Here is an 11994-nt window from a genome sequence, read left to right on the forward strand (position 1 = left end):
AGCAGTGCAGGAAAATAGCTTAAAGTTTATCCACAGAAGTATAATACAAGGAGTATCTGGACTTTTTTCTTTTTCAAAATAATAAACAACACACTTAATCATAGTAACTGTGTGTGCACGTTGATTCCAGTTCTCTTTGCAGCTTCATCTTTTATCTTCCAGGACTTTCCTCCTGGAATGCAGTGTAAGAGAGGTGCGAGTTGCTGTAGCCACTATTCTTGAAAAAACCCTTGACAGTGCCTTGCTTTATCAGGAGAAGGTTAGTGTCACCTCATCACCAGCGATCCTGTTGGTTGTCTCTACCCAATGGCTCTTGCTGTGTTTGCTGACAATGCTGTGTGATTTGTAAATGACAAGGTGAAAGGCTCTCTTGATCACGTTTGCAGCTCTTCATGTCTTGAATAGGTTAATGCTTGTCTGTTCCTACCCTAGGAGGTAACGTGCTGCTGTAATTCTCAGGATTTGAGTTCAAAGTATTACTTGCAAACAATTGTGCCTGATTTCAGCTTGTCTTACAAACTGATATCACATATTCTTTTAGTAGTTCAGAAACAGTGATTTCTTAAGATTTACTTTTTTTTTATTCCAGAAATCAGCTTAATTTTTAACTGATTCTCTCCTCAGTCAGAAACCTTGTAGCAGTAGTAACTGAGTTATCTCGTTCCAGAGAGAGACCATAAGTATGATTATTGTTCAAAGGTTTCATTTTCTATTAGAAAATCTTAGCAAGTAAGTTTGGGAAGTGCAGCTTTGTTATATTTTCCTGATCTTAATATTCTAGGAAAACCCAGCAGAAAGGGAGTCACCATTTGTAGAATGTTTGAGATTTAAGTATTTCTCTTGGGATACCTGAACCAAGTCATTTGTATTAAAAGAACTCAGACAAAAGTGTTATCTATGTTCTGGCATGTTCCTGTAAGTTGTCAGTGGGGACTTGGACACTTTTAAATGTCCAAGTCTTGCTTAGTCTGAAATAATCTTTTTTTTTTTACATCAAATTTTAATATTTGATGCAATAGGATGTTTTTTCTATCTGTTTTCTGGGATCTGTCTATTCTTTTTCATCCGGTGTCATGGATGGAAAGCACTACTGTTGTACAGGTTTCTATTAAGAAAGTTTGTCATATTTAGAGTTCTGAGAAAAGATTGCTGTGAGATCCTACAAGCTGAATACAGTAGTAGGGAGACAAACACTTACAATATAGTTTGATAGGTTTTGATTATTTCCTCTTGGCTGTTAGTTGCTATCTGTTAACTGAGATGTAGTAAATGATATACCAGTGTGTATACCCTTAGTGCGCTTTGATGCAAACTAAATGCTAAAATTGCTTTTCGCATGGTTGAGTGTGGTGGTACGCTAACTGAGACCTTGAGTGACAGTTTACTTCTAATCTGGTTTGTTTTGCCTTACTGGCATGACTTGAATGTTTGAACATCAGTTCACTCTATGAGGAGTAATTTGAATTTCTTTAAAAATATTGCAAACTTATATAAGTGCTGAGTTCTACTTTTTTGAGTAGGTCACCTACGTGCCGATGCTTTCGTTACTTTCCTGTTTAATACATGTAGCCTGCATTCAGAAGAGCTGAAAATGGGAAGGCTGCAGTCCTATGTTAGCTATTCGTATTCATCACAGCAAGCATATCTGACCACACATGATTTTATTTACAGTGCCTTAACTCTGATATATGAAACAGTTTTGGTTTTTAAGCAGTAGACAACTCTAAATTAAAATTAATAATTTTTTCACAGTTAAAAAGTCTACATCAATTATTGGAGGTGCTACTTGCTCTACTGGATAAAGATGTACCTGAAAACTGTAAAAACTGTGCTCAGTACTTTTTGCTATTCAATAACTTCGTACAGAAGGTAAGAAAACATTTGTTTAATACTAGTTTAATTTTAAAGGACAATAGTAAAGCAGCTAGTCATCCATATTCATAGAAGGTTTAAGCAGCACAGTGAAACTCTTCCAGAACTTTTATTAGAGTATTCCTTTTTTCTTTTTTTGAAAAGTAAATGCCTTTGAACACTGGATTAGGATAAAATCGTGCAAAAATATACCAGCAAAGTATATGAATTTAAGATGTCCTTTCTAGAGTCTGAATTCTGGGTTTCTGTTTTGGGGGGTTGTTCTTTGCTGTTCTCAATTTAAAAAAAAAAAAAAAATCAGGATTTTTGTCCTATAGGAAGCAGAATAACTGACTGGACTGCACTGTTCACCCCAGTATGGTTTCTCTCTATTGCCCTATTCTTTTTTCTTTTTTTTTTTTTTTTTTTTTTTTTTTTTTTTTTTACATTACACTTATTTTGCTTATGCTGATTCTGGCCTGGTTTATGTAATGCGCTCTATATAATGAGACAGCTTTTTAGAGGTGTACCTTATTGATCTGTGTGACTTTTTCAGAGTAGAAAATGCAGTGTTTAGCCTATTAATTTTACTTTTTTTACCTAGAGCATTAACTCTTTGCCTGCACAAGAACATAACTTCTTATTGTTGTCTAAACAGCAGGGTATAAGGGCTAGCAGTCTTCTTCTCAGACACTCTGCTTTGAGACACATGATCAACTTTCTTCTTGGCCCCAACCGGCAGAGTAATCAGGTAAAGCTTACGTAGCATGTGTTTTTGTGTTGTATTTTGTCCATCCCCATGTTTTTATGATGCTTAAATTATGGATAAATACTTTTCATGTGGTAAAATAGACTAATCCTTGGATTAGTCTGTAAACTTCATGCAAGTCTTAGTCTACCTATGTGTAGTTGGAAAATAGCTGTTTTGGCAGAATTGGGTGTCACGGGTTTGATACTAGCAACATTTTCACCAACTTCAAAGTATGGTGATGGGCTGTTAAGGGCATTGCTTTGTTTTGACTTAGCAGAAGTTGCCTAAATCAACCAATCAAAAGTTAATTAAATCTCTCATTTGGCTCAAGCAGAATCGCAGGTGGAGTTCAGCACAAGCACGTGAGTTTGGATATCTTCATAATACTGTAGCACTACTTGTTTTGCACTCTGATGTCTCCTCACAAAGAAATGTTGGTAAGAATTGAGTTTTTGCCTTGTGATGATTTTGCATTCCAGTTACTGTTACTGGGAGTAACTTAATATCAGTGAGGGAAAATACAATCACTTTTAATTTAAGGCAGTAATTGTTAGCATATGTTTGATTGCTTTTTATTTTGCTTTAAATGTACTGAGAGTCTGTGGCAAACAGATAGTATTACAGGCACTCGGGGTGGGAGGGAATCTTGTTATTAACGTTATTGTGCCTTTCACCCTCCCCCATATGCCTAAAAGGTCTTTCCTCATGCGAGTGAATCAAGCTGTGTCATTGTTGTCTGGGACAGGCTGTATTTTGCTTAGATTTGTTATGCCTTTTGCTAATTTGAAGGGGAGTGTTTAGACTGAGCTACTGAATAACAAGCAATTAAGTACTTTCCTAGGTATTTCTTACAAGAGACTTAGATATCCAAATAATGATAATCAAGGAATAAGTTGAGATCTTCAGTTTCCCGAAAGAGGAATTTAAAGCTGTCTTTTTAAATAATAACTTCATTTCTGTCTAGGGTTAAAAGTTTCTGGAGTTGGAGGTGGTCAAAAATCATAAAGTAAAAGAAGGATGATAAACATTCTGAATATGACAAATATGCAACAGTGATTGGAAGTGAAACTAAAGCTCAAAGTACTGATACTAAATACGAACGTTTTGCTCTGGCCTTCTTGCTGTTCATTTGCCTATGTTGTCACTAAAGTAAATGACGCTTTAGTGTGCAAATGGTACCACTTGGAGTGGTACCATATGAGCTATAAGCTAGTTGAGATGAATGTCACTGGAGATTACATGGTGCCAAATGAGCAGCAGTGTCTTCAAGGTGTGTAAAACAATCTAATTTTAGTGGATTGTTTTTGTATTTGCTGTTACAGCTCCTGGTCTCTTTAAGCAGCGTCCACCTCTAAGCATCACTGCTTCAGGTCCGCTTTTGATGCTCCATGAAGAAGTGGAAGCCTTGTTATTCCTGTCTGAGGGAAAACCTTATTTAATGGAGGTATCTGTTCTAAATCTGCCCTGCTTGAATCTAAAAGCTGATCTGATGTTAGTTCTTTGAAATGTCCTTACATGAAAAACACTGAATATTGAAAAGCAGACAGCTGAGGAGTTTGTGGTTATCATTTTGAGCCTAAATGAGAAGGCACCTTTAGTTTCTTCTTGACACCTTATTATTTTCCAGCATATCCCTAAACTTAGAGGTCTAGTTGGAGAGTTTACGAAGCTAGCAAAGACAGCTGAACACATTTTGCAAGTGTCCATGCAGTCAGTTACCATATGTCAGCTGGAGGTCCTAGTCTGAATTGCTCTCACTTAATGGATCATGCTTAACTAGACTCTTGGAGGTGGGCGGCAGGAGCTGAATTGGAGTGCTATGAGGGCAGGGCTTCAGCTCACTGGACCATGCAGGTACTGGGAGAAAAACAACTGCATCCTTCCTGGAAAAGACTAACATTCTATTATAAACTTGATCCATCTCTTAGAAATAACTGTATGGCTGTGTCTGAAACTGTTTGCTCTGTTCCATTAGGTAATGTATGCATTACGAGAGCTCACTGGATCTCTGTCGGTTCTCATTGAGATGGTGGTCTACTGCTGCTTTTGTAATGAGCGCTTTTCTTTTACTGTGCTACACTTCATCAAGGTATGGAGATAGTCAGGATAAGCATTTTGCATAAGTATTCTTCTAGGCTTTGGTCATACTGTGTCTTATGGATTATAATGGCACTGGGATCTGCAGAGCAATCAGTCCAGTTTGGATTTGGGGGAGGAGGTTGGGGTTTGGAGGGGGTTTTTTTAACTTTTACTGTTTAAAACAAATTTTCAAAAATCTGTAAAGCTGTCTTGTAATTCTTTGCATCATCCACATATTTTACTATCTAAGTAGCTTCATATTTCTTACATGCAGACTCAGCTGGAAACTGCTCCGCCTCATGAACTGAAAAACATATTCCAGTTACTTCATGAGATACTGGTAGGTGAAGGGTAAAAACTTGTACAGGATAGAATTTTTTTTGGTGTTTTTTTTTTTTTTAATCAATGCATAATGAAAAAAAATCAGGACTGCATTGGTAATTTCAACATCCACATATCTTTTACTCCTTCAGTTTGGAGTTTTTATTACTTTTTTAAATTGCTGTCTTGATAAACCGGTGATACGTGAAACTTCACAAGTTTTATTTGTTTTTCATGCTGAGGTAGTTAAAAGCATTTCATAGAATAGGTACATGTATCACACACAACTTACTTCTATTGATCTTCTTTCCTCACAGGTTATTGAAGACCCATTACAAGTAGAGCGCATCAAATTTGCCTTTGAAACTGAAAATGGATTAATAGGCAAGTAAGCCAGTGGGTGAACGCTCCTGTCTCCTACTGACCCTTACGTTGATGATGGTTCATACGATCTCCTAGTTTCTAAACCTTCTAAACTGTTTTATTTCTCAGGAAAAACAACTCAGACACTATATGATTTAGCTACTACCACACCACAAAATGCTCCAAGAAAATCCAAAATAAGCATTAGAATATTATAGTAATGGCAAATGGGAAAGGAATTTAAGTGGGAAAAGTTAATTATTTCCAACAGCAGCAGTCCATTAACCCAGAGAAGAGTAGTACTTACATACTTAAAAAGTGACATTAAGGAACCTCAACCAAGAGGTTGGCAAGAGGGATAACTTTTTGAAATAAGAAGCGGATCAGGGTGTATACATAATGGGGGGGGGGGGAAGTACCTTAGATTAACATTTGAAAGCTTTACAGAGGGACCTGGACAGGCTGGATCGATGGGCTGAGGTTCAACAAAGCTAAGTGTTGAGTCCTGCACTTGGGTTGCAACAACGCCATGTAATGCTGCAGGCTTGGGGAAGAATGCCTGGAAAGCTGCCTGATGGAAAAGGACCTGGGGGTATTGGTCAACAGCTGCCTGAATGTGAGCCAGCAGTGTGCCCAGGTGGCCAAGGTGCTCAACAGCATCATAGCTTGTATCTGAAATAGCATGGCCAGCAGGAGCAGGGAAGTGATCATCCCCCTGTGTGTGGCACTGGTGAGGCCACACCTTGAACATTGTGTTCAGTTTTGGGCCCCTCACTACAGGAAGGATATTGAGGTGCTGGAGTGTGTCCAGAGAAGGGCAACAAAGCTGGTGAAGGGTCTGGAGCACAAGGCTGATGGGGAGCAGCTGAGGGAACGGGGGTTGTTTAGCCTGGAGAAGAGGAGGCTGAGGGGGAAGCCTTGTTGCTCTCTACAACTGCCTGAAAGGAGGGTGTAGCCAGGTGGGTGTCGGTCTCTTTTCCTGAGTAACAAGTGATGGGACAAGAGGAAATGGCCTCAAGTTGTGCCAGGGGAGGTTTGGTTTGGATATTAGGAAACATTTCTTCACTAACAGTGTTGTCAAGCACTGGAACAGGCTGCCCAGGGAAGTGGTTGAGTCCATATCCCTGAAGGTATTTAGAAGATGTATAGATGTGGGGCTTGGGGACATGGTTTAGTAGTGGAATTGGCAGTGCCAGGGTAACGATTGGACTTGATGATCTTGGAGGTCTCTTCCAACCTAATCGATTCTATGATTCTATAATGTAACAGGGTAGCTCTGTGAATCCTTTAATTGTAAAAAATAATTTTTATCTCCTATGTATCTGAAGAAATTGCCAATCTTTTTGTTTTGTCAGCATCCTAATTACCATGAAAAGAAACTGGCTCAGCGTGGAAGGATGCTAATACTAATGGCAGGATAGCCTCATAATCTGACAGGTGGCTGCCTTTTGTTGCTGCTCATGCAAAGTGTTGTCTCTCCATCTGATACGGAAACTTTGCTGAAGTTAAAGCATTTGAAAGCAACAGAAAAGTCCCAGAAGTGATGAGCACTTACTTCCTATCCATCAGAAGAAGCTTTGTGCGCAAGAGAAATGTGGGGTAGCCACATGTTGCTCTAAGAGCGCCTCTGATGAGTTAGCGCAGCTTGAGCATCTCTTTCATAGCTGTTTGGATAAGGAGCTGCTTCAGATTGTGGCTTTCACCTTAAGTTATTTTGGATTCTGTTTTAGTGAGAAGGAATATTCAGCTTTGTTCTTTATTTCTCTTGTACTTCAGTGCTCTTCTGCTTAGTAGTTTCCATGTATGACTGATAGAAGAAAAGATAAGATGCAGCAGTGTCAGGTATAGCTAAGTTGTTATTTTATTTCTGGGTAAATTGGTCCCCCTTGGACCAATTCTTTTCTGTAATTTGGGTAATACATGACCTTTTTTCCTCTACAGAGGAGAGATGCAATTATTCAATTGGATTTTTATGTTGAAGGCTTTTTGTGTAATGTTACTAAATCATACATATTTTACAAGAACTGCTGTGAGTTTCGAGAGTGAAAGTTGTAGTTTTACCTTGGAGTTTCCTTGCAACAGCACTGAAGAGCATTCAGTCTCACTGCATGTGGACTGTGACCTATCAGTCACATTGGCAGGTTTTACTCCAAGAAAGGAAATTAGCAAAAAAAAGTTTTCTACGGGCCTGAAGAGGGTGTTTGTGTATAATTTGCAGTACACCAGTGCTGTAATTTTAATCATCTGCTGTGCTTTCACAGTAGAAAAATTGACAATTTGCAGTTCCCTAGCAATTGTTTGCCTACTTTAGAGGTTTCACTACGATGTTCTTTGCTGGCTCCTATGGACAGAGCAACTTTTGAGTAACAAATCTGATTGTGGCAGCTCTGTGGAAATCTTTGTGCTTCTCCTCAGTCAAAAAATTTTGTTAAGACGTAGGAATTCATGGTATAGAAAACTTCTGGGTAGGAATGGCCTGGGGTTTTGCCCAGTTTTGTTTTGCTTGTTTATGTGAAGAAGCTTTAAACATTCTTCTAGCTTTGCAAGTTTTGATCCAGGTGGAAGCTGGTGATCTGGTCCATTTATGGGGATTTCAAACATTTTTTTTTCCTTCAGATAGATGTAACCATAGCAATTATCTAACATAAACTGGATTATAGGGGAAGAATAACTGCATTAGGAGAGGACTGTTTAAAATTCAGGTACCGCATTTGAAAGAATTACTGTATTTTCACTTTGATCTGTTTTTAATCCCATAGAGTTGTGGAAGTACTCAAAACTGCCAGCAATACAGTAGTGTGTTTAACACATACTCATGCTAAAATCTGTAGAAATAACTTTTCACCACCGAAGTTAAAATTTTACCTTCATCTTTGTTAGTTTTTGGACTGGCTGGTACACAGAAATCTGAATTGTGTTTTTTAATCCATGTGTTTCTCCCCACAGCCTTGATGCACCACAGCAACCATGTGGACAGTAGCCGTTGTTACCAGTGTGTCAAGTTCCTTGTTACTTTGGCTCAGAAGTGAGTAATATGGGTTTCAAATTTAACCTCATCTCTACCTTAGGCCCCTCATGACTGTTAAGGCTGCTGTTCTTTTTAGTTTTGATCAGCTTTATCTTTTTTTACTGTGATATAAGCGGTGCTCAAAGGTCTTTGATAGTACATGTGTCAGTATGAAGTGAAATCTTTACTGATTGGTAACTGAGATGGATTTCTTGTATAACAACCGATAATTGCTGTTTATAAAGGCAAAGGTCAGCTACATTCTGTAGAGCAGGAGCCAAGGATTATGACCAAGATAAACATAAGGAAGCTGTCCCAGATTTTTGAAATATTATGATTCCTACATTCTCTTTGTTTGGAAATTGGCATATGTCCCAATAAAGCATAGTTCTGAAATACATGAATCTATGTAGTAGACTACTTCATGTAAACTTCGCTAGACACTATTGCTCTTGCTAATTCAGTTAATTACAGGGCTGTACAGTCTAGGTCAGAGTTTGCAGTGATAAGAGTGCATACAGAGGGCAGCAGCACAAAGAAAGAGAAGTCTTTGGATTATTTTTTTTTAAGTTTGCTAGAATGCCTTGTTCGTGACTAATAAATATAATTTCAATTTCCAAGGTGCTCTACTGCAAAAGATTATTTCAAGGAGAATTCCCACCACTGGAGTTGGGCTGTGCAGTGGCTACAGAAAAAGGTAATTTGGCTGTAACTTTACAGAAAGACTCCCACTTTGTTTACAGTGAGAATTATGAAATCTCGATCCTCTATATGGCTCTTTGAGATAACTCTTAAGACAAAATACAAGTTACTTCATTTTTTACGAGGGCAATTTGGATGCAGCTAAATCTCATGCATGCAAGAAGTGGGCCCCCACACATTTCAGCCGTAGATGTGTGTACAGTGAATAAAACCAAGTGTGAATGGTCATAGTGCTTATCCTTGCCATGTGGGAAGCTTTCAGTGCCACTATATTCATATTAGAAGGTTTCACTTTTCTAAAAAAAAAAAACAGTTTTCCATTGCCTGCATGTTGATGCAAGGGAATGTGTAAATGAGTGGATTCCTTACAGAATAACTGCAGCTTTGCACAAAACATAGCTGTTGACAGATACAGCTTTTTCCTCCCACACATGTATTTTTTGTTCTTCCCTCTAAACTTAACGTAGTTGGCCAACACATCTTTAATAAATACGTGAGGACACTTTGGAAACTTAAAGCTCAGCAGAATTGGCCCAGGATTGCCTACATTCAAGCAGGGCAATGCTTGGTCTCGCAGCACTGCATGTACCACACAATAGTATCCCAACTCCAGGCTGCATTTCTGTCCTGACAGCTGCTGCCAGGCAGATGTCAGATGCATAAATTAGCACCATAGTGAATACTGGAAGCAGAATTAGTGGGATGCTTGCAGTGCAGCTGGCACAACTTGTTGCCATTCTTTTGAAACACAGTGAACGTGACAGATCTGGGTAGTCCTGATGTACCTGTTTTTGCTTTGTACTGGCTCCTGTAAACCCTGAATCCACCACTCTTCAGCTGGCATCCAGTAACTTGCACAGTTACCAAATAAAGGGAGTTGGTTGCTAATTTTCAGCTGAGGAACAATAATCTTTCTGATTGTTCTGGCTGCATTAAAAGTGCATGCTTGTCTATGCCCCAGATCCTCAGGTCATTGCCACAGGATTCAGGAAGCTTGTTCCAGACTTGTTAGTTCACTTACCATCACAAGTGGATGAGGCTTTACACATGTAGAACTCGTATGGCAGTTTCATAGCTTTCTTGGCTTTTTATGCAGATGTCTGAACATTATTGGGCTCCACAGAGTAACGTATCGAATGAAACATCAACTGCAAAAACCTTCCAGCGCACTATTTCAGCACAGGTATGTGTCACAGTTGGAGATGATGTTAAACTTGTATTATTTCCTTTTTTGCTTTTCAGTTAGTATCTTTGCATTTGACAACTTTAGCATATTCCAGCGCACTTATGACTATTCTTCCTTTAGAAGGCCAGACCCTGTGGATGTTACTGAAAAAACTAACCCTTACATTATATTAGTCAATACAGTGACTCAACTGTCTCATTACAACAGCTATATTGTTTCAGAATCAACTTTAAAAAAAAAAAAAAAACAAAACAAAAAAACAAAAAAAACCCCTAATGATTATGAGATGAAGGTATCACCATGGCCCCTGTCACTCTCTTGGACTCTTTCCAACTCAGGACACACTAGCCTATGCCACAGCCTTGCTGAATGAGAAAGATCAGTCTGGAAGCAGTAACGGGTCAGAAAGTAGTCCAGCCAACGAGAACGGAGAGAGACATCTGCAGCAGGTAACAATAAAATACGGGCATGTTTGCCTTCTGTTGCATTGCTCTGTTAGACAGCTTGTTCCTGGGGCTTGAGTCAGAACCATCTCTGAATGTAGACACAATAATTGTGCGCCTTACAAAAATAATGTGCCGTATCTTTCTCTCCCCATCCCTTGTGTGTATTGAAAGGGCTCAGAGTCTCCTATGATGATTGGTGAGCCTAAAAGTGACCTTGATGATGTTGACCCATAGAGGATACCTACGAACATAAAAACAGATCAACTGAAACATTAAATGCCTGATACCTACTGAAACTGGAGTCCTGTTGCTTATGCCGTTAAAAGAGTCTGGAAGAGAAGTGGCTTTATAGGATCGGAGGCAATGCTGGAGGAGGCTGTTTCCCTGAAAGCTAAAAGCATTTTTTAGCCACGAAGGCTTCAGATCAAGAAATGCTCTAGAAAACTGCATCTTCACCCGCAGTAGCTTATGACAGTCCAGACACCAAAACCAGTTTGTCAAGAAGATTTTATCAAATACACAAACGCTAGTGGTTGAATTTTTATGTGAACTTTAAATGAGTGAATGTAAAACTGTTGCTTTTCTGTGATGCTGCAAAAAAGTTCTTTTGGTTTTTATACAGGAAAAAAAAAAAACAAGACTGCCCTTATGTATGGAGGGCAAATTTTTAATCTTTCCGATAATATTGAATAGGAATATTCAAATTTCTGTAAAGATGTGTGATGACTTACATTTCATTGTAAAATATTAGTTAAAGAATGGGTTTACATAAGGACTTCTGTATTTAATATGTCTCCCTGATAACTTGTAAAGCTCTTTATGAGAAGGATCAGTAAGATTGCTCTGTGAGGAGAGTGATTCCTTACAGAATGGTTTGGTCAAGGAGCTCTGGAATGAGTCGTCTTTCCTGGTACCCTTCCAAAACCCAACAATTGGGAAGGTCAATAAAAGAAAAGCTTTGTTCTCTAGGTATGCAAGTGTTTATTAGATGCTGGTGAATTTAAAAAAAAAAATTAATGAGTAGTTTTTGAAAAGAAAAAAGCACTTTAAGATGGAATTCTGTTGCAGTTTTACTCATTAAATTTTTTTTTACCTTTGGAGACATATTGAATAAAAGGTAGTCTCAATCATGTGATCTGCAATCACTTGCTTATGCTTTGAAATTACTGAGAAAGTTGGTATTGGTTGTATATGATGAATAATTCCTTGAGTGAGTTTGGGACACTTGTGCGGATTTTATAGCAATTTTAACACGGGGAAAGAATGATTTGGCTTTGTTTGTATTTTC

At 38.5% G+C, this 11994-nt stretch overlaps 1 protein-coding gene across 1 annotated transcript in view; it reads left to right on the forward strand.

Moving 5' to 3' along the window:
• Positions 1-11719, forward strand: part of USP24 (ubiquitin specific peptidase 24) — a 63933-nt gene extending 52214 nt beyond the window's left edge. Inside the window, exons 55-67 of the mRNA XM_009636245.2 lie at positions 163-259; positions 1753-1869; positions 2510-2602; positions 2937-3039; positions 3925-4046; positions 4578-4691; positions 4956-5021; positions 5320-5386; positions 8312-8390; positions 8994-9069; positions 10171-10257; positions 10599-10709; positions 10878-11719. Coding sequence (XP_009634540.2) covers positions 163-259; positions 1753-1869; positions 2510-2602; positions 2937-3039; positions 3925-4046; positions 4578-4691; positions 4956-5021; positions 5320-5386; positions 8312-8390; positions 8994-9069; positions 10171-10257; positions 10599-10709; positions 10878-10940 — 1195 coding nt within the window. The 3' untranslated portion in view covers positions 10941-11719. The remainder of the gene's footprint in view (positions 1-162; positions 260-1752; positions 1870-2509; positions 2603-2936; positions 3040-3924; positions 4047-4577; positions 4692-4955; positions 5022-5319; positions 5387-8311; positions 8391-8993; positions 9070-10170; positions 10258-10598; positions 10710-10877) is intronic.
• The last annotated feature ends 275 nt before the right edge of the window (positions 11720-11994 follow it).

The sequence above is a fragment of the Egretta garzetta genome, unplaced genomic scaffold (assembly GCF_000687185.1).
Source record: "Egretta garzetta isolate BGI_Z169 unplaced genomic scaffold, ASM68718v1 scaffold163, whole genome shotgun sequence".
NCBI lineage: Eukaryota > Metazoa > Chordata > Aves > Pelecaniformes > Ardeidae > Egretta > Egretta garzetta.